General features: G+C 44.2%; 2 protein-coding genes across 3 annotated transcripts in view; both read right to left on the minus strand.

Annotated features, from left to right (window-relative positions):
* Positions 1-12: 12 nt before the first annotated feature.
* Positions 13-7,618, minus strand: sqlea (squalene epoxidase a). The gene is made up of 11 exons (XM_060861346.1): positions 7,199-7,618; positions 5,476-5,713; positions 5,193-5,370; positions 4,394-4,490; positions 3,324-3,437; positions 2,918-3,089; positions 2,687-2,782; positions 2,308-2,450; positions 1,558-1,654; positions 1,343-1,430; positions 13-1,254 (listed from the first exon to the last, which is right to left on the minus strand). Exons 1-11 carry the CDS (start codon positions 7,466-7,468, stop codon positions 1,062-1,064), a joined length of 1,686 nt encoding a protein of 561 aa, XP_060717329.1. The 5' UTR covers positions 7,469-7,618; the 3' UTR covers positions 13-1,061.
* Positions 7,619-7,878: 260 nt separating this feature from the next.
* The window catches only part of rnf144b (ring finger protein 144B), a 30,065-nt gene continuing 19,894 nt past the window's right edge, over positions 7,879-18,049 (minus strand). For both annotated transcript variants that reach the window (XM_060861535.1, XM_060861534.1), the window contains 9 exons: positions 17,837-17,974; positions 10,454-10,563; positions 10,141-10,236; positions 9,973-10,056; positions 9,671-9,797; positions 9,471-9,576; positions 9,202-9,384; positions 8,929-9,003; positions 7,879-8,842 (listed from right to left, as the gene is read on the minus strand). In XM_060861535.1, the coding sequence (XP_060717518.1) occupies positions 8,759-8,842; positions 8,929-9,003; positions 9,202-9,384; positions 9,471-9,576; positions 9,671-9,797; positions 9,973-10,056; positions 10,141-10,236; positions 10,454-10,563; positions 17,837-17,974 (1,003 nt within the window). In that variant the 3' untranslated portion in view covers positions 7,879-8,758. The remainder of the gene's footprint in view (positions 8,843-8,928; positions 9,004-9,201; positions 9,385-9,470; positions 9,577-9,670; positions 9,798-9,972; positions 10,057-10,140; positions 10,237-10,453; positions 10,564-17,836; positions 17,975-18,049) is intronic.

The raw sequence follows: 18,049 nt of genomic DNA on the forward strand, positions 1-18,049 counted from the left end.
TGAGACAAAATGTATTTTTTATTTCCTTTATTTTGTGTTAAATATCAACACGATTACGGTTGGACTGGAAATGAACTGGAGTGCAGCAGCGGTCTTACAGCGAGGAAGTTTATTAAAGGAAGCCATTAGGGAAGTGATGTTAAAGTAGTGCATGATACGTAACCATGACAATATGCTCCTGCATTCTTTCCTTTTATAAAGCAGCAGTAGTCTTCAGATTAACTAGGCTTTTGAAGCGTTTAAGTGTTCACACACGTGGTTACTGCTGCCCCCTTGTGGTCGCATTGTGCAGTTACGTCTGGGACTCAATTGTGAATCACTTAAAATATTAATCACCAGTCGTTTGACTATTCGGATTGGCTCCAGAAATCAGAATTTGAGGATTTCTAAGTGTTTAAAATAAAAATAATTTAAACTGTGTTACAAAGGTCATTAAACATGTTTTATTGATTCAAAGGCAAATATATTCTGGACAGCAGAACAGGTGAAGTGCAGGGGAAGGTACTTTATAATCTGGTAATCCAGTATATACGTGGGTGGAAATTCACTTTTGGTGCTTCATATGTATTTAAAATCATTGTACACACAAAAATAAATTGTGATCGGAGGGAAATGCGAGGGCTGATGGATGGCACAAGCAAAAACTGTGAACGTGTCATTCTATATTTCAGTTTTGATGCAAAATAATGTGACGTTTCCTCAACTCCTTTCTTTAGATGAAGAATTCCACAGATGTCACAGTGCATTGGTTTAAAACCTCAGGGCTTTGATTTCATCCAATTTCCATCTGTTTTTTTTTTTTTTTATTCAAACCTCTACACACATAAAAAAAGTGCCAAATGCCACTCAAACTGAGTTTCATCTCATTGTCAATGTATGAGACAAGCTCTTTACACTGTACCATAATGAATCGACAGATTTGAGGTTTAGATATGTCGATACGCATGATGGTGAAAGGCACGGCTGGCTCGTTTCTTAGCGCAACATCTCCATGCTGTTGAAGTGCTTTCCCACGTATCTGATTGCAGTCTTTATGCTGGAGACGTGACTGTCGGTGTGGTTCAGTACACCAGGTACTTCAGCTCTGAATAGACGAGCGGAAATAAAATGGCGCAGGCGCGGTACAGAATCAATCCACTGTTCACCAAGGCCCTTGGTTTCATCAGCCACGACTCTGACTTGAAGCAAAAGTAGGTGGAGTACAAGGCAACAGCAAAAAAGTGTCCAATCAGAGTCATGGGCTTTGGCGTTAACCTAACAAGAGGACACAAGTTTCTGTCAACAAACAAATCACGTATGAAGTGTTTTATATACGGGGTTACGTCGTCAGGGTTTTACTCACACAGACAGCAGACCTATTGGTCCATTGACACATTCTCCACCCAGTTTGAAGTACTGGAAGCAGGCTCTTTTTAACTGGTTCAGACAACCTGAAGAAGGAAAAGATTTTTTTTTCTCTTGATTAAATTACCTCCAAAGTAGAAGCCACTGTATGTCAAACCAAGTGACATCAGTGAGAGATTATTGTGTAAATTGAGCTTAATTACGTTGACGTACAGTCTGTTGCTGCAAACAGCTCGTAAAGAGCTTGAGCCAGCACGTTCACCACAAACGAGTGGGAGGACTTTCGTTCCCAGTAGAATTTCTTCTTTGCCTGTTAAATAGAACCAGAAATGTTTCATTAAATTTCATGATGATGTGTCCTCACTGAACCTTTGCATCCCCCTTAGATTTAATAATCAAGGTAACTCAGGGTCTAACTTCATAACATCATATTCATCAATTTCTTTATATTTATATATAACTTCCTCCAAGCCTCTTTCATACTACTGTAATATTTTCTCCCCAATTCACCATGATATACCAGATTGTTGGCCAAAATTAGCTTTTTGTCTTAACCTGCACTATGTGGCCTAATGTTTGTGGCCACCTGACCATCAAACCCATATGTGGTTCTTTCACAAACTGTTACCACAAGGTGTGAAGCACACAAGAGTATATTGTGTATGCTGTTCCATTACAAATCCACAGGGTACATCTATATGGATTTGGGGCAATAAGCGGGTTCCACGGTTTCATGGTTTGCCAAGATTGGAGTAGATGATCTCAAGTGTCCTGCAAAGAGCCCTGACTCTGACTCAACCCGACTGAACACCTCTGAGATGTACTGAAACGCTGACTGCACCCCAGACCACCATTACACTAAAACATCCTTTGTGTTTCCTAATATAAGGAATCCCCACCCAAAGATAATTACTTTCCATGGTATTACAACAGTAAATTCGTTCAGCGAGAAACCCCTGTTACCTGAAGCATGGCGTTGTCATCATACAGATCTGGAATGTTCCTGAGCAGCTCTTTCCAGATGCGGACGTCGTTAAGCACTACGCTCATCCCCCCTCCAGTCAGAGGATGTCTCATGTTGTAGGCGTCTCCCAGAAGCAGAACTCCTGTCAGAGTGTGAGCCAAAGTTACTCTCAACTTATATGTTTCTAAACAAATCAGAATCATTTTATGCCCTTAACTTAAAACTTTATTTAAGACAAAAAAAAAAAAAAAAGCAGTAATAATACATGAGCTAAATCACTCCAAATACATTCTGCTGTCTGTGTATTGCAGTAATTGCAATATTTCTGAAATGAATCTCTTATTATATCTCTTAATATTTTGATTCTTACACGTCTACCTGGTTTGTTGACTGGTGAAGGTGGCAGGAAGCTGGCAGGCATCGTCCTGAGACGGTCATTCTGCAGAGCGAGCAAAAAGGGTTCCTGTAAATGTCCTACAGACAGAAAACAAGACACTGTTACTGGTGCTACTCAGAAAAGGAAGACGACGTGGGTGCGTTTAGATTATTCGATTTTTACTTGGATCTGTGCTAGTGTAGTTAAGTTGTTTAGATAAAAGTATGTCCTACTTGGTAGCTGAGGATAAATCTTCTCCACCATGTACCCTGACAGGTCTCGGGGCATCTCTCCTCTGATGTCCACCAAAATCCTGGTCTCGCTAGAGGAGATCCGGTAGATCAGGATTGGACTGGGGTTTGCCAGCACCAGCTCTGCGTGATTGGACTTAAACTGAGGACAGTCCTGAGAGAGCAGACAGGATCAAACACACACACTACATTAATACATCACAAGAACATATATACAGATCAGGTGCATATTAAATATTTAATTTGACAGGTGCATTTTACTGGGGATATTTTTTTGTATACTAAACTCGACTATTCATGATCGTCTCGTCACATTTCGAACATGAAGCTAATTAAGATTATATATTAATATACAGTATTTATATTTCACTCAAACACTCCATCTTACCGTCATTAAGCAGCCAACAAAATGTGAGGAGACTTTTGCTTTTCCAGATATGAGGTTCTTACGAAATTTGGAAAAACAGCCGTCAGCGACTACCGTTAAAGGAGCGTAGATCTCCTGAGGAGAAACAGCACAGTGAGGGACATTATTATGAAAGGAAACCCTATCAGTCCTGTGGAGTTTCCCCACCATGTCCCCTGTACTCATCATGTCCCATGTCTGTTTTCTCTACTTTCTCTCCTAAAAGCATGTTGTTAGATGGCTATGTTGTGTGTGTGTGTGTGTGTGTGTGTGTGTGTGTGTGTGTGTGTGTGTGTGTGTGTGTGTGTGTGTGTGTGTGTGTGTGTGTGTGTGTGTGTGTGTGTGTGTGTGTGTGTGTGTGTGTGTGTGTGCGTATAGCGCTCTGCACTACACTGTTTTCCCATCCACTGGGTATTAGTTCACACTTATTGCTCCCAGGAACAACCCCAACCAGGATACTGTTGGTTTTTTTTTTGTCTGATTTCACTTATCATGTTTTGACCCACCATGACACAAATGTATCAGTATTTGTCTAGTCCTGTCTCTTTCTGCATGACCATCAAAAACCATGATAATGCATCTCATTTACTTCCTTGGAGCCAAAGCTATCGTCCACATGACACATAATTTCACAAACTGAAGACTAATTAATAAAACTCATTCAAACGGCGGGTATTGAAAAGCATCGATTTCTAAAACACTTGCTAGGATTCTGAATCCAGTTAATAACCCGCAGCACGTAATACAGTGCCTGTGCTCTCTAAAAAGTAAAGCTGCTCTAGTTATTCTAGTTATGTTTTCAGGAGATAAACACTAAGAAAGTGCTTTCAAAAGAACACCTTTTGTACCTTTAGTGAGAAGAAGAAGATAAATAAAGTTATAAAGTAACTTTACTTTACTGAAATAAAGTATAAGGTGTATAATTCAACCTTAAGGACCACAGTTATATCTTCAAAGGTGCATTTGTTGTTTTAAACTGGCAAGTGAACAATGCTGCAAAACAAAAAGAACGTTTTCTAATTTTGTGTGTGTGTGTGTGTGTGTGTGTGTACCTTGATTTTCCCAGAGTCCTTCTCACGATACTGAACTCCTTTCACACAGTCGCCCTCCTCCTTCAGACTGGTTACTGTTCCCTCCACAAACATCACACTGTACAAATGGAAACCCTGTGAAATTCCTTGCATTTCTGACAACACGCAAAGACACAGGAATCAGCTACAAGGTTGTCTTATGTAAAAGTGTTAGCAGGGTTCAGCCATTTGTCTTTCAGAGAAAAAAGAATTAATATAAGGTTTCATTTCTTTATCCATATCAGATCATCTGCTAACAAAGTGGATTTTTTTGGACTTTCCTGAAATCCAAAAATAAAAAAATCTATAACGAAGTGGAACTTTTCTGATTTCTTTCTAGCCCAGACTGTAGGTTCATGTGGCCACTCAGTATGAATATACACAGTAGTGTCAAGTGAAATGCCCCATAGAGTTGATCTCCATTTAGGATAATGTTTTTCTGACACACATCTTGAGGTGTAATGAATATAAAAGAGGCAAATTATTTACTATATGAAAGTTTAATGTAGAATTATAGACACTCTGTATCCCTTGGATCATTTTAACATAAATAAATGTACATTAGTGCATTAGCAAGATGATTCATAAGTCTTAGATATGAATGAAATTAATTAAGATATCAATAATAGGAATACTAAATTAATCTGATGGCATTTTTAACCTGATTTTTGAAATTAATTAATTTTTAAAACATTTCTATTTCCCTCATGAGCCATGGCTCATATTCAGCTCAGCAAGAGCTTCACGGTCATGTGTTACACTGTGTTAATCAGAAGCTTACTTGGGTTCTTTAAGAGCAGCACGTCGCAGGCCCATAATAAAGCGACCGTGGTGGAAGGCTCGGCCGCACTGGACGCCACACTCGTCTTGTGGGTAAGGGATCTCCACCTCTGATAGGCTTTCTTGGTCATGGATTACATACCCACAGACCACATGAGCATCCAGGCCCTCTACTGCACCTAAGGAAAGTTGTAGAAATGTATGAGTAATGAATTCATACGTGAATCTATTTAGCATCTCATGCCTAAAATATCTATTTCCATGAGTCATACATTATCACTTACCCTCCAGCCCCAACTCTCTGAGCACACGAAAGCCACCTGGCTGCAAAAGTTCTCCCACGATTCTGTCCGGCTCGGACATATCTCTCTCCACCACGGTAACCTTCCGGCCATCTCGTGCCAGTACAGCCGCCATGACACATCCCAGCACGCCACCACCCACGATGATGATGTCAGGCTCCGGATCAGCAGAGGATCCACAGTCTGAGGTACTTTCTGTGTTCAGGTCTTCTGTAACTCTCTAGTCATAAGTCAAAAAAGTCATGAGCAGAGGCATAAGACTATATATGATAATAATTAAGAGTGTCAAGAAGGTTTTAATCATTTAATCTCTTCATACTATTTAAGACACAGGGAAAGGCATAATAATTTAAAATCATAAAACAACAGTGTGAAGCGGTAAAGAGAAAAGAGGAATCAACCCATTTCTAATTATAATATAATTACAGCATCCACACACACACACATATATTATATACATACATCTTTTTCACTTATTGCTAAAAGTGGTAAATAAGCTGAAGATGAGTTTCCTCAGTGTTTACTCATCTAAATACATTTTCTGGTAAAACGTTTAATGCTGTTTCAAATTCTTCACTCAAGTAGGAAAGTATAAAATCTTACAAAATTTACATAAAGCATGAAAGTAAAAGAACAAAAAATGATTCAGTTACTTAAGTTAAAATAGATGGAAAACTTTAGTTAGAAGTTTAGAACTTTATTCTAAATCAGTTAGATTTTAGCTAGCATGATATTAACACAAACTAGCTGAATGCTATAGTTTGTAATGTTGAATAGTTAAAGTTGTTCATGTTTAGATTTGTTAGGAATTTAATCATGAATCTATGTGAGGCTTTGGGGGGAAAAAAAAAGAAATATATATATATAGCGTCACATAGCTTCAAGATTTAATTCCTAACAAATGTTGAATATTTAACGTTGTTAATGTTTAAATTTGTTAGGAATTTAATCTTGAATCAATGCTTTGTAAAAAAAAATGTATGTGTATATATATATATATATATATATATATATATATATATATATATATATATATTTATATATAACATTTTCTACCGCTTATCCGAACTACCTCAGGGCATCAAGGCAGGATACACCCTGGACAGAGTGCCAAGCCATCACAGGGCACACACACACACACACACACACACACACTCTCATTCAATCACACACTACGGACAATTTTCCAGAGATGCCAATCAACCTACCATGCATGTCTTTGGACCGGGGGAGGAAACCATAGTACCCGGAGGAAACCCCCGAGGCACGGGGAGAACATGCAAACTCCACACACACACAAGGTGGAGGTGGGAATCGAACCCCCAACCCTGGAGGTGTGAGGCGAACGTGCTAACCACAAAGCCACCGTGCCCCCCATAAACTTTTTTTTATTTTATTTATTTTTTAATGACAAATATTTTATTACATTGAAGTGTAGTTATATCTCTGGTTGAAAAAAAGTTTTTTATACAAATGTTATCACATGAATTAGCAAAAATGTAAATGCACCGTGTTCATGAGCTAAATGTGAAGTGACAAAGAAAGCTAGTGGTGCAATTTAACCCCCAAAATCCAAAAAAAACCACCAAAAATTTCTTTAAACGTTTATTTATGAGCAATAACTTTTATTGAATAACTGAGTAGTTAGTAAATATGTTTTGCGTGTAAACGTACAGTAAACATCATGGACATCACAATAACTTACCTTTATATTCGCCTTTGCTGCTTTGTTCCTTTGATAACTGTCTGACTTCTGGATGATTTTATTAGTAAAAGGCAGAATGGATAAGATCTCCAGGGGTAACTGTAATATTTGAGCTGTTTTTTGACCCCAGTACCTGTAAAAGGTGAGAATTGCTCCCACTAGTAGAAAACCCACTGCAGTCATCACCAGCTCTCTGGAAGCCCAAAACAAAAACACGTCGCATTTTTTATAAACATACGTGAAGCTCGCAATCCCTAAAAAAGTCCACATGCTTTTACTAGAAAAGTGAGAAAATAAGATGCAAAAGTCACGTGTAAAAGTGCCAAGAAAGTGCTAAAAATTATTTCTTGTAGTCACTTCTAAAAAAAAAAAGGTCTAAAAAAAAATCTCCGACTTGTTTTCATCTGTTCATTTTTATATAGCTCCGAATATATAACGACAAATTCAGGTGCGGTCTCGAGACTGAACAGAATGCTGAATAATTTATGCTAATGAAGGAGCGGATCTTCTCCCGGTTGGTTGATTCTCGAGTCCCACCTCTTTAGGTACGTGTTCAGCCAATCAGGAGCGAGGAAGGGGTGAGCAGAGCTCACGCTATCCTCCCATTGGTCAGACAGGTACCACGGACGGTAGGATGATGTGATGTCATAATGTTTAGAATGACACAGACACACAATATATAAAAGTCATAGGTTTTATTTCTCAAGACTAACGTGATATGATATATGATATATGATATGATAATGCCTGGGATGTTGTGTACAGGGTTTGGTGTATTGTCTAAATAAAACAAAACTAAGATAGAATTCTCAAGTTGTTGACTATCTACATGTGATATGTGATATAATGCATTAAATTCACATTACATCAAATGCATTCGCATTAAATGCGTAGAATAATATTTTGGCTATTATTAATTGTTTGGCTTTTTATTCATGAGACAGAAGACATTGTTTAATTATATGAACACCAAGTGCACCAGGTAGAAATGTCTACATACCGAGTATTCAATCTACGCAACATTCTGTATTTTCCAGTCTTTCATATTCCTTAAGATATTTCATTAAAAACACCAATTAATGCGGGATTTAATTAAAGACCAATTAATTCAAGATTTAAATCAGTTCAAATCTCTGCATCTCTTTATTGACGTGTTTATAAGCTGTAGTGGTTTTTTTTGTTTGTTTGTTTTTGTTTTTTTTTTTTTAGTGAAATCATTAGTGATAATACGTTTATTATCGCTCCGTACTGGCAACTTCTTGATGTGTTATCATTGAAGTATAACATTATAATAACATTAATCAATAAATTATTGGATTTAAAAAAAAATTGCTTGCAAAAAGTTGCTGTTGCACAGTTGCACTTTTTATGTGGCTAGGACTACTTAATAAGTCCTTAATTATCTCTGTCTTTGTGTCATGCAGCTCCATGATCCCGGAGAAACGTCGTCTCATTTCACTGTGTACTGCAACAGCTATATATGGTTGAAATGACAATAAAAGCTTCTTGACTTGACTTGAAATTTATTAATCCGTTACTTCGTCTCTCTGCAAATGACTCTCACAAGTAACGATTAAAGACCACTTCATATCGCTCTTGTTTCCCTGATATAACTTTAGGCTCTCCGTTTTGCTTGATGAATTCCTGTGGAAAAACATGTACATTAAAGTAAGAACTAATGTATGATATCTGATAAGACACACAGGATGGAAAAAAAAAAAGCCAACAACCTCCAGATCCTCCAGTGAACAACTGGACTCTTCCACCTTTAGTCCAATCCCGTGGCTGAAGCTCATGTAGCGTTCCTGCGTGCCAGAAATCACATGTAGAATATAGACCATAAAGATCAACTTTTATAGCTTTTATCTTACAATAAATAAAGATAATCTTATTTATAGCCAATTCATTCCCATAAAACCAGCTTCTGGCTATCGGGAAAGGTTGATGTTCTGTCTTAAACGTAATAGTAATAAAATAAACACCATATTTCTAGCTACGATTACCTGCAGCATATTTTGCATAACTCCTTCCTCAATCATCTTGTCTGCGTTTCTGAGGCCTCGAGCGAAAGCATCCATGGCGCCAATGTGAGCGATGAACAAATCCTCCAGCTCAGTCGATTCCCTCCGGACCTTGGCATCAAAATTTAATCCTCCAGGCTGCAGGCCACCCTGCTCTATAACAGCCTGAGGGATTTAATGGTGCAGAGATAAGAGCTCGTAGTTCTGAAAAGGAAAATCTGTTCGTTTTTTAAACCGACGTCTTAAGTCACCTTCATCACCAAGGTGGTATTTCTGATGTCCATGGGGAACTGATCCGTGTCCCAGCCCAAGTCGGGAGAGCCTGTGTTGGCATCCACAGACCCCAGCATTCCAAATCTACACACACACACACACACACACACACTGGTGTAAACTAGCACAATGTATCAAAATATTTACAAATGGCATTGAATGTGACAGGGCATCATACACAGAGGCCATGATGATGTCGTGTTCGTAAGAATGTCCAGCCAGGCTCGTGTGATTGGGCTCGATGTTCAGTTTAAAGTCTTTGTCCAGTCCAAAGTGCTTAAGAAACCCAATAACACTCATCGCGTCTGTGAAAATGGCAAAAAAAAAAAAAAAAATCAGTGGCTGTAGCTGAAAGCTGGTCACATGACAAACACACTAACCATCAACACTCATCCACGTAATATTCACTAAATGAGCATTTGATTCATATATTTAATTAGCTTTAACATTAAAATCTACTCACTGCTCTTAAACGCTTACCGTAGTCGTACTGGTGCTTGCACGGTTCCTTCGGCTTGGGCTCGATGAGAAACTGACACTTTAAGCCGATCTTCTCTTTATAAGCTATAATTAAATCTTTATGTTAGTTCTTCTTTCGTGACAAAAAAATGCATCGGCAATTCAAAGGAATCTGAAGCTCCTTCGTACCCACGGCCATTCTGAAAAAGCTGGCCATGTGCTTGAGTTCAGCCTTGACGTCTGTGTTGAGAGCAGAGACGAAGCCTTCACGGCCTCCCCAGAACACTGCGAGGGGACAGACGAGGGGACGAGAAGGCACAGTTAACACAGATATCTATAATCACAACGAATCACAGCATCATTACATGATGACGTGACACGCATGTTGTTCTTTTATTACACTGAAGCTCATTGTGCACAGTTATGGGATTAAGGAATAACTCTGGAGCCTCTGATGGGTCCTTTTTTTCAGGGTTATGTATAAAATAAAAGTTGGTCTCACCGAAGTTCTCAGCCTGCAGTTTCTTGGCGATCTCAAGTCCTTTCTTCAGCTGAGCTCCGGCAAAGGCAAAAACGTGGCAGTCTGGGTTACTTGCAGCTCCGTTCATATATCTACACGTGTACAAACAACATGTTCCAATCAAGATTCTCTAAACACCACAAAGCTCTACAAAATATCACGTTGCAACGGAGCACAAAGATGGTGATTCATTTTCTATCACAGCCGCTAATTAAAATGGAATTCACGTCACAAGATTATATTAATACTTAAATTCTAATATATTATTTAACAGAGGAAAACTGAGCTTGGAAGGAGTCTCCAGTGTCAGAGGTAGCAGACGTTTTAGGCAGTGGTAAAGCTCTAACGAGTTCTCCGCTATGGGAAAGTCCTCAGGATGGTGCATTTTGTGGTTTCTTAGCAACAAGAGAGGCTGCATGGTTGTGTATTAATAAATTAAAGGAAATGTGAGGTAATGAAGAAGAAGAAGAAGAGGCAGAAGAAGAAGAAGAAGAAGAAGAAGGGATATCAGGAGCTAGCTTGTAATAGGAGCTATTTATAACAAAGTATGCAGCATTAATCATTATTAAATTTACAAAAACAATCACTCCACTTTACGCTGGCTATCAAATACCACTGATATCATTAACGTAGTTTCTTTATAATTATAGCACCAAGTCTCTCGCTCTATGCCTTATCCACTGGTGACTTGACTGGTAACAAGGTTTAAAAATCTAATAAATAAACATTATGGGTTTTTCTAAATTTCACTAAATCAGTCACTTTAATAAAATGAGGAAAAGTGCATTCTTTTTGTTCTTTTTTATTAATTTCTGAAACATCCTGTATTTGTAATGAGGAGGCGGCATACGGCTGTGGATCCATGTGCAGCAGAAAGTGTTTTAATAGAAAGCACTTGCAGGGTCGTACAGGCAGAGATCAGAACGGGCAAAACAGTAATCAGAGACAGAAGGCAGAATCGGAATCAGGGACAGGCAGTAAGGTCAGGGCAGGCGGCAAACAATCAGAAATATCGAGAGGCAAAAACAGAACAGAAAACCAAAGAATCGAACACGGGAAACGCTCAGAATCACTGTACAAAGACAAGTCGAGACCTCGCACAGGTAAGCAGTTCTGGCGTGAATATATGTGAATGGGGAATGAGAAACAGCTGGTGCGGCAATCAGGAAGAACGGTGGCTGATGGGAAGTGTAGTCCGGAAGCGCGCTAGTACTCCGGGGACGCGTCTCTATGGCGACGCTCGTCCGGCGGCTCGTTACACATGACAGAGCCCCCCCCCTGCGAGCGGCTCCTGACGCGAGGACGGATTCTACGCCGGGGCCGGCCCCGAGGACGGGGTGCCGGCCTCCCTGGGTGCCGCTGGTGAAATTCGGTCGTGAGGAACGGATCCAGGATGTCCCCTGCCTTCACCCATGAGCGCTCCTCCGGACCGAAGCCCTCCCAGTCGACCAGGTATTCCAAGAGGCCCCGCCGACGTCTGGAGTCGAGCAGCTCGCGGACTAGGTAGGACTCCCCGCCGTCGATCATCAGCGGCGGTGGCGCGGGCAGATCCGCGGGAGGATCCGGACCTCCTCTCGGCTCGTCGGCCGGTTTCATTAGCGAATCGTGGAAGGTTGGGGAAATGCGGTAGGCGGCCGGCAGTGAGAGGCGGTACGAGACGGGGTTAATGCGCCTGAGGATACGGAACGGACCCACGTACCGGGGACTGAGCTTGCGGCAGGGTAGGCGGAGACGGATGTCGCGAGTCGAAAGCCAAACCCACTGGCCGGGTTGGTACTCGGGATGTGCTCTGCGGTGTTTGTCCGCCTGGGTCTTCTGCACCCTGACGGCTCTCCGTAGCTGCCGGTGAGCCTTGGTCCACGTCTCTCCGCTCCGATGAAACCAGTCATCAACGGCCGGCAGGTCGGTGGGCGTGTCGGACCAGGGGAATAAGGGGGGCTGGAAGCCGAGGACGCACTGAAAGGGTGTCAGACCCGTGGCGGGTTTGATGAGAGAGTTCTGAGCGTATTCGGCCCACATCAGGTACCGGCTCCATCGTCCTGGTTGTGGTGACAATAAGTGCGGAGGAAGCGGATGATTTCCTGGTTGAGGCGTTCCGTCTGACCATTGGACTGTGGGTGGTACCCCGAAGTGAGACTGATATTGACGTTTAACCGCCCGAAGAAGGCTTTCCAGACCCGTGAGGTAAACTGAGGGCCTCTGTCCGAGACGATGTCTTCTGGAAGACCATAAAAACGGAACACGTGGTTGCAAAGCAGCTCCGCAGTTTCGAAGGCGGAGGGAAGCTTGGTCAATGGGATCAGTCGGCAGGCTTTCGAGAATCGGTCGATCACGGTCAGAATGGTGGTGTAGTTGTCGGATCGAGGCAGATCTGTGATAAAGTCCACTGCAATGTGTGCCCAGGGACGTTGTGGGACTGGTAGAGGAAGTAGTAAGCCCGCGGGTAATTGGTGAGAGGTTTTGGTGGCGTGGCACACCGCGCAGCCGTGGACATGCTCGCGTGTGTCTGCGGCCAGAGACGGCCACCAGAACTCGTTCTGGACCAGATGGGTTGTCGCGGTTATGCCGGGGTGCCCGGAGGCTGGGCTCGCATGCAGCAGGTTGAGGAGCGGAGCGCGCAGGTGGTCCGGTACGAAAGTTTTCCCGGTGGGACACTCGCTCGGGGGCTGGGTTTCGGCGTTGGCGCTGGCGATCTCGGTCATGATGTCCCACTGGATGGGTGCTATGATGCGAGTCTCAGGAAGGATCGGCTCGGGGGGCGTGTGCGAGTCCGGTTCCCGGTGAAGGCGTGACAAGGCGTCGGCTTTGATGTTCTTGCTCCCTGGTCTGTACGTCACGGTGAATTGGAACCGAGTAAAGAACATGGTCCATCGAGCTTGGCGTGGGTTCATGCGTTTGGCGGAACGTAGGTACTCCAGATTACGGTGATCGGTGAGAACGGTAAAAGGATGCCGTGCGCCCTCCAACCAATGCCGCCACTCCTCCAGTGCTGCTTTCATGGCTAGGAGTTCACGATCTCCTACGTCGTAGTTCCGCTCTGCCGGGGATAGTTTGCGGGAGAAATAGGCACATGGAAACATTTTATCGGCGAGTCCCTGTCGTTGAGAGAGAACAGCGCCGATTCCTGTGTTGGAGGCGTCCACCTCGACGATGAATGGTCGGTTCGGGTCAGGGTGGTGGAGGATCGGGGCTGTGGTGAAACTCTCCTTTAGTCGGTTGAACGCCTTGTGTGCCTCTGGCGACCAGGTGAGCTGAGTAGAAGCCTGTCGTGTCATCGAGGTGAGGGGCGCAGCGATGATGCTGAAGCCACGAATAAAGCGACGATAGAAGTTCGCGAACCCCAGGAAGCGTTGTAGCTCTTTGACGGTCCGTGGTTTGGGCCATCGTAGCACTGCTTGCACCTTCGTGTCATCCATAGCGACTCCGTCTGCTGAAATGACGTACCCAAGGAAAGATGTCGCGGTCTGATGAAACTCGCACTTCTCTGCTTTGGCGTACAAGCGATGCTGGATGAGGCGTTGCAGCACCGCCCTCACGTGTTGGATGTGTCCCTCTTTGCTCTCTGAATAGATGAGAATGTCGTCGATGTAGACGATCACGCAGCGGTCGAGCATATCCCGGAACACATCGTTTATGAAAGACTGAAAGACCGCTGGGCTGTTCGCTAGGCCGAACGGCATGACCGAATATTCGTAGTGGCCGGATTGAGTCGAGAAGGCAGTTTTCCACTCATCTCCTGGTCTGATGCGGATGAGGTTGTATGCGCAGCGGAGGTCAAGCTTAGTGAAGTACCGCGCGCAGCGGAGTTGCTCCAGAGCTGACGGCACGAGCGGCAGAGGGTACCGGAACTTCACCGTGAGGTCGTTGAGGGCTCGGTAGTCAATGCATGGGCGAAGCCCCCCGTCCTTCTTCTTGACGAAGAAGAACCCCGACGATGCTGGTGACACGGAAGGACGAATGAACCCCTTCTTGAGTTCTTCCTGGATGTAAACATTCATGGCCGTGGACTCCGTCTGTGAGAGTGGGAAGATTCTCCCTCTAGGCGGTGTTACCCCGGGTAGCAGGTCAATGGCGCAGTCACAGGCGCGATGAGGAGGTAGTTCCGTGGCCTTGGCTTTACTGAATGCCTCTGCGAGGTCCAGGTATTCGTCGGGGAGATTAGGGGTATCGGTGGAGATGGGTGTGGTGTCTGTGGTGTTGATTTGACATGGTTTCGCTGGGCTCCGGCGGTGTGCGGCACATGCTCTGCCCCATCTGGTTATGCGCAGCTCCGACCAGGAAATGGTTGGGTCGTGGAGTCGAAGCCATGGTAGGCCGAGGATGAGAGCGTGCCGTGGGGAGTGGATGACGTGGAAGGAGAGTCGCTCTTGGTGTTGGTCCCCCACCTGCATGCCGAGCCTCCTCGTGAGGTGTGTAACGCGCCCCTCTCCCAGCGGTCGTCCGTCTATCGCCTCCACTGCTAAGGGAAACACAGAGGGGATCACAGGAACGTTATGGGCGTGAACGAAGTCCCAAGACATAAAATTACCGGCTGCGCCCGAGTCGATCAGAGCACCGATCTCCACATTCTCCCCCCGAATTCCGAGCCGTACACCGATTTTGGCGCAGCTTGGAGATAGCGGGGTGACAGAGTGTCGACTCACCGGGTAGGAACGTCCGCGCTGAGGTCTGGTTGGACAGGTCGGCAGTCGGTGCCCCGGTTCTCCACAGTAAAGGCAGAGACGGAGACGGAAGCGACGATCTCGTTCCTCCGGCGTGAGGTGCGTGTAGTCGACCTGCATGGGTTCAGTGTATTCGGCGCGTGCAGGACGTGTGACGGTGCGCGGAGCGGCTCGCGCCCGGCGAGAGCGCATCAGATTATCCAGTTGGATAGAGAGATCCACGAATTCCGACAGACTCCTTCCCTCATCCCGGCAGGCCAACTCAGCTTGGAGGTCAGGATGCAGACCCTTGCGATAGAGCAGTCGCAGGGGGCGTTCCCCCCAACCCGCTTCAGCGGCGAGAGTGCGGAATGTCAGGGCATACTCCGCCGCGGTGCCATCACCCTGGGACACGGCCAGCAGGCGCTCCTCCGCGCTCTCTCCAGATGCGGAGTGGTCGAAAACGGTCCGAAATCGGACGAGAAAAGCCTCGAACGTGGAGAAGACGTTCTCTCCCCACACGGCGGTGGCCCACTCCAATGCCCCTCCTGTAAGCAGAGAACAGACGAAGGCTATGCGGCTGTCCTCCGTGCTGTACAGGGACGGTTGCTGTGCCACGAACAGCGAGCACTGCATCAGGAAGCCCCGACATCTTCCTGGTTCGCCGTTAAATTTTTCCGGAAGGGCGAGACGGGGTCCGGCGGTCGTGGGTGCGTGGTACGCCGTGGCCTGGGGAGCCGGTGCTGGAGCTGGGGGGTTCGGCGGAGCGGCGGCTCCATGCAGCTCCTGCAATGCCGCGGCGAGCTCCTGTGTGAGTTGAGTGAGGCGTGTCAGCTGTTGGTGGTGGCCGGCGAGTTGCTGAGCCTGACTGGTGACCTGCGTGGTCAGCAGAGCGACAGCTGCTGGATCCTCTGTTGGCGAGGTCTCCTGTAATGAGGAGGCGGCATACGGCTGTGGATCCATGTGCAGCAGAAAGTGTTTTAATAGAAAGCACTTGCAGGGTCGTACAGGCAGAGATCAGAACGGGCAAAACAGTAATCAGAGACAGAAGGCAGAATCGGAATCAGGGACAGGCAGTAAGGTCAGGGCAGGCGGCAAACAATCAGAAATATCGAGAGGCAAAAACAGAACAGAAAACCAAAGAATCGAACACGGGAAACGCTCAGAATCACTGTACAAAGACAAGTCGAGACCTCGCACAGGTAAGCAGTTCTGGCGTGAATATATGTGAATGGGGAATGAGAAACAGCTGGTGCGGCAATCAGGAAGAACGGTGGCTGATGGGAAGTGTAGTCCGGAAGCGCGCTAGTACTCCGGGGACGCGTCTCTATGGCGACGCTCGTCCGGCGGCTCGTTACACATGACAGTATTGAACACTAGTTTTATTCAGTGTAAACACCGGGGCCTGTATTCATAAAGAGTCTTAGAAAAGAGGCCCTTTTTTTATCTTAGAGAGGAGGCGGGGCTTAATCTGTTACTAGGTGACACATTCTGAAGACTGTGATTGGTTGTCTAATAAAAAAAAAAAAACGATGCTCTTTTAAAATCTGGTCTATTATAAACTTTCACTTTGTGTCTATGTTAAGATACTGGAGACTAAATCATGTAGGGATTATGTTAGTGATCGATCATATTAGAGATGCGCTAACATCTGTTTGTCTTGTCTCACACTGCTTGCACCAGGTTGCAAAGATGCACTTTATGTATCTAGGACTAACTTACTAAGTCCTTAGCTCTGTCTTTGTGTTATGTAGCTCCATGATCCTGGAGAAACGTCGTCTCATTTCACTGTGTACTGCAACAGCTATATATGGTTGAAATGACAATAAAAGTTCTTGACTTGACTTGACTGATAAATGACACAGCACAGAAACGTCATATAGACAAATTATATATTTTCTGCTGCCGTGGCATTTCAGCTTTGTTTCAGAGATGTTAGTGTATCTCTAAATGACATTTTATATATATATATATATATATATATATATATATATATATATACACACACATACACACGTCATTTCTGCTCTGTGTCTGAGATGTTATCTCGACGTCATTATTAAATATTGTACACATCACATTTCTTCTCCCTCTTCAGCCATTTTCTCCTCTGCTAAAGAAACTCTAAATCGTTTTAAAAGTCCTCCTCACTACTCCTAACACTTTTTGATCTTATTAGCTCTTTTAAGGGTTAAGATGCTTTATGAAGAACTTTTACCTTTACTAGGATCTTCTCTTTAATTTTAGAATTTTCTTAGAATTTAGTCACTAGGAGAAACTCTTTGCATTTTTTGATGCTATCTCGTTCTGCCTCCAGACTTCTGCTTATGAAAAGTCGCAGGTCGGCGTAACACACTCAGGGGCATGTGCTACCCACCCACTTTCAAGCCTCACAGACGTTCGTGATCACCTAAAGTTGCTGTGATATATACGGTCAGTTTTAATCTCCTGCGCTACAGCGACGGACGTCTGACAGCACCAGGATTTGATGATCTAGCCAATGCTTATTTCTTGTGCCACTCTGGAGTTACTCTTAAATGTGTCTTGGTGACCACGAGTGATCACTTACTGTATTTTACAATTATTATCTTTTATTTTTGAGTCACAGACGAGTCCAAAAGTGAGATTAGAAATCATAATCACAATGTAAACGCTAACACAGCTCTCAGAGCCGCTGTCCCATTAAATTAGTGTCCTAACTGCTTTCACTGTCAGTGTGACTGACCGGGGATGAGCAAACAGGTTGCAGGTGACCCACAGCACCTTCACTCCAGTCTGCTTCTGCAGCTCCAGTGCTAGGTCTGTTATCTCATCCAGGTTCCTATTAGACTCCTCCAGAGTGCGTCCCTCGGGGGCCATGTCCCTGAAACGACCGAATTATCACAACATCCTCCTTAATAACATTTAATAACTCATTAATAACAATACTTATACACCT

Source organism: Tachysurus vachellii, chromosome 25, assembly GCF_030014155.1.
Source record: "Tachysurus vachellii isolate PV-2020 chromosome 25, HZAU_Pvac_v1, whole genome shotgun sequence".
NCBI lineage: Eukaryota > Metazoa > Chordata > Actinopteri > Siluriformes > Bagridae > Tachysurus > Tachysurus vachellii.

Coding starts and splice junctions, on each gene's coding strand:
- sqlea (XM_060861346.1), bottom strand. CDS start 7,468: ATGTGGACTTTTTTAGGGATTGCGAGCTTCACGTATGTTTATAAAAAA. Junction 4,491..5,192: donor GCTGCTCTTAAAGAACCCAA/GTAAGCTTCTGA, acceptor CCATTTGTACAG/TGTGATGTTTGTGGAGGGAA. Junction 1,255..1,342: donor CCAATAGGTCTGCTGTCTGT/GTGAGTAAAACC, acceptor TCCTCTTGTTAG/GTTAACGCCAAAGCCCATGA.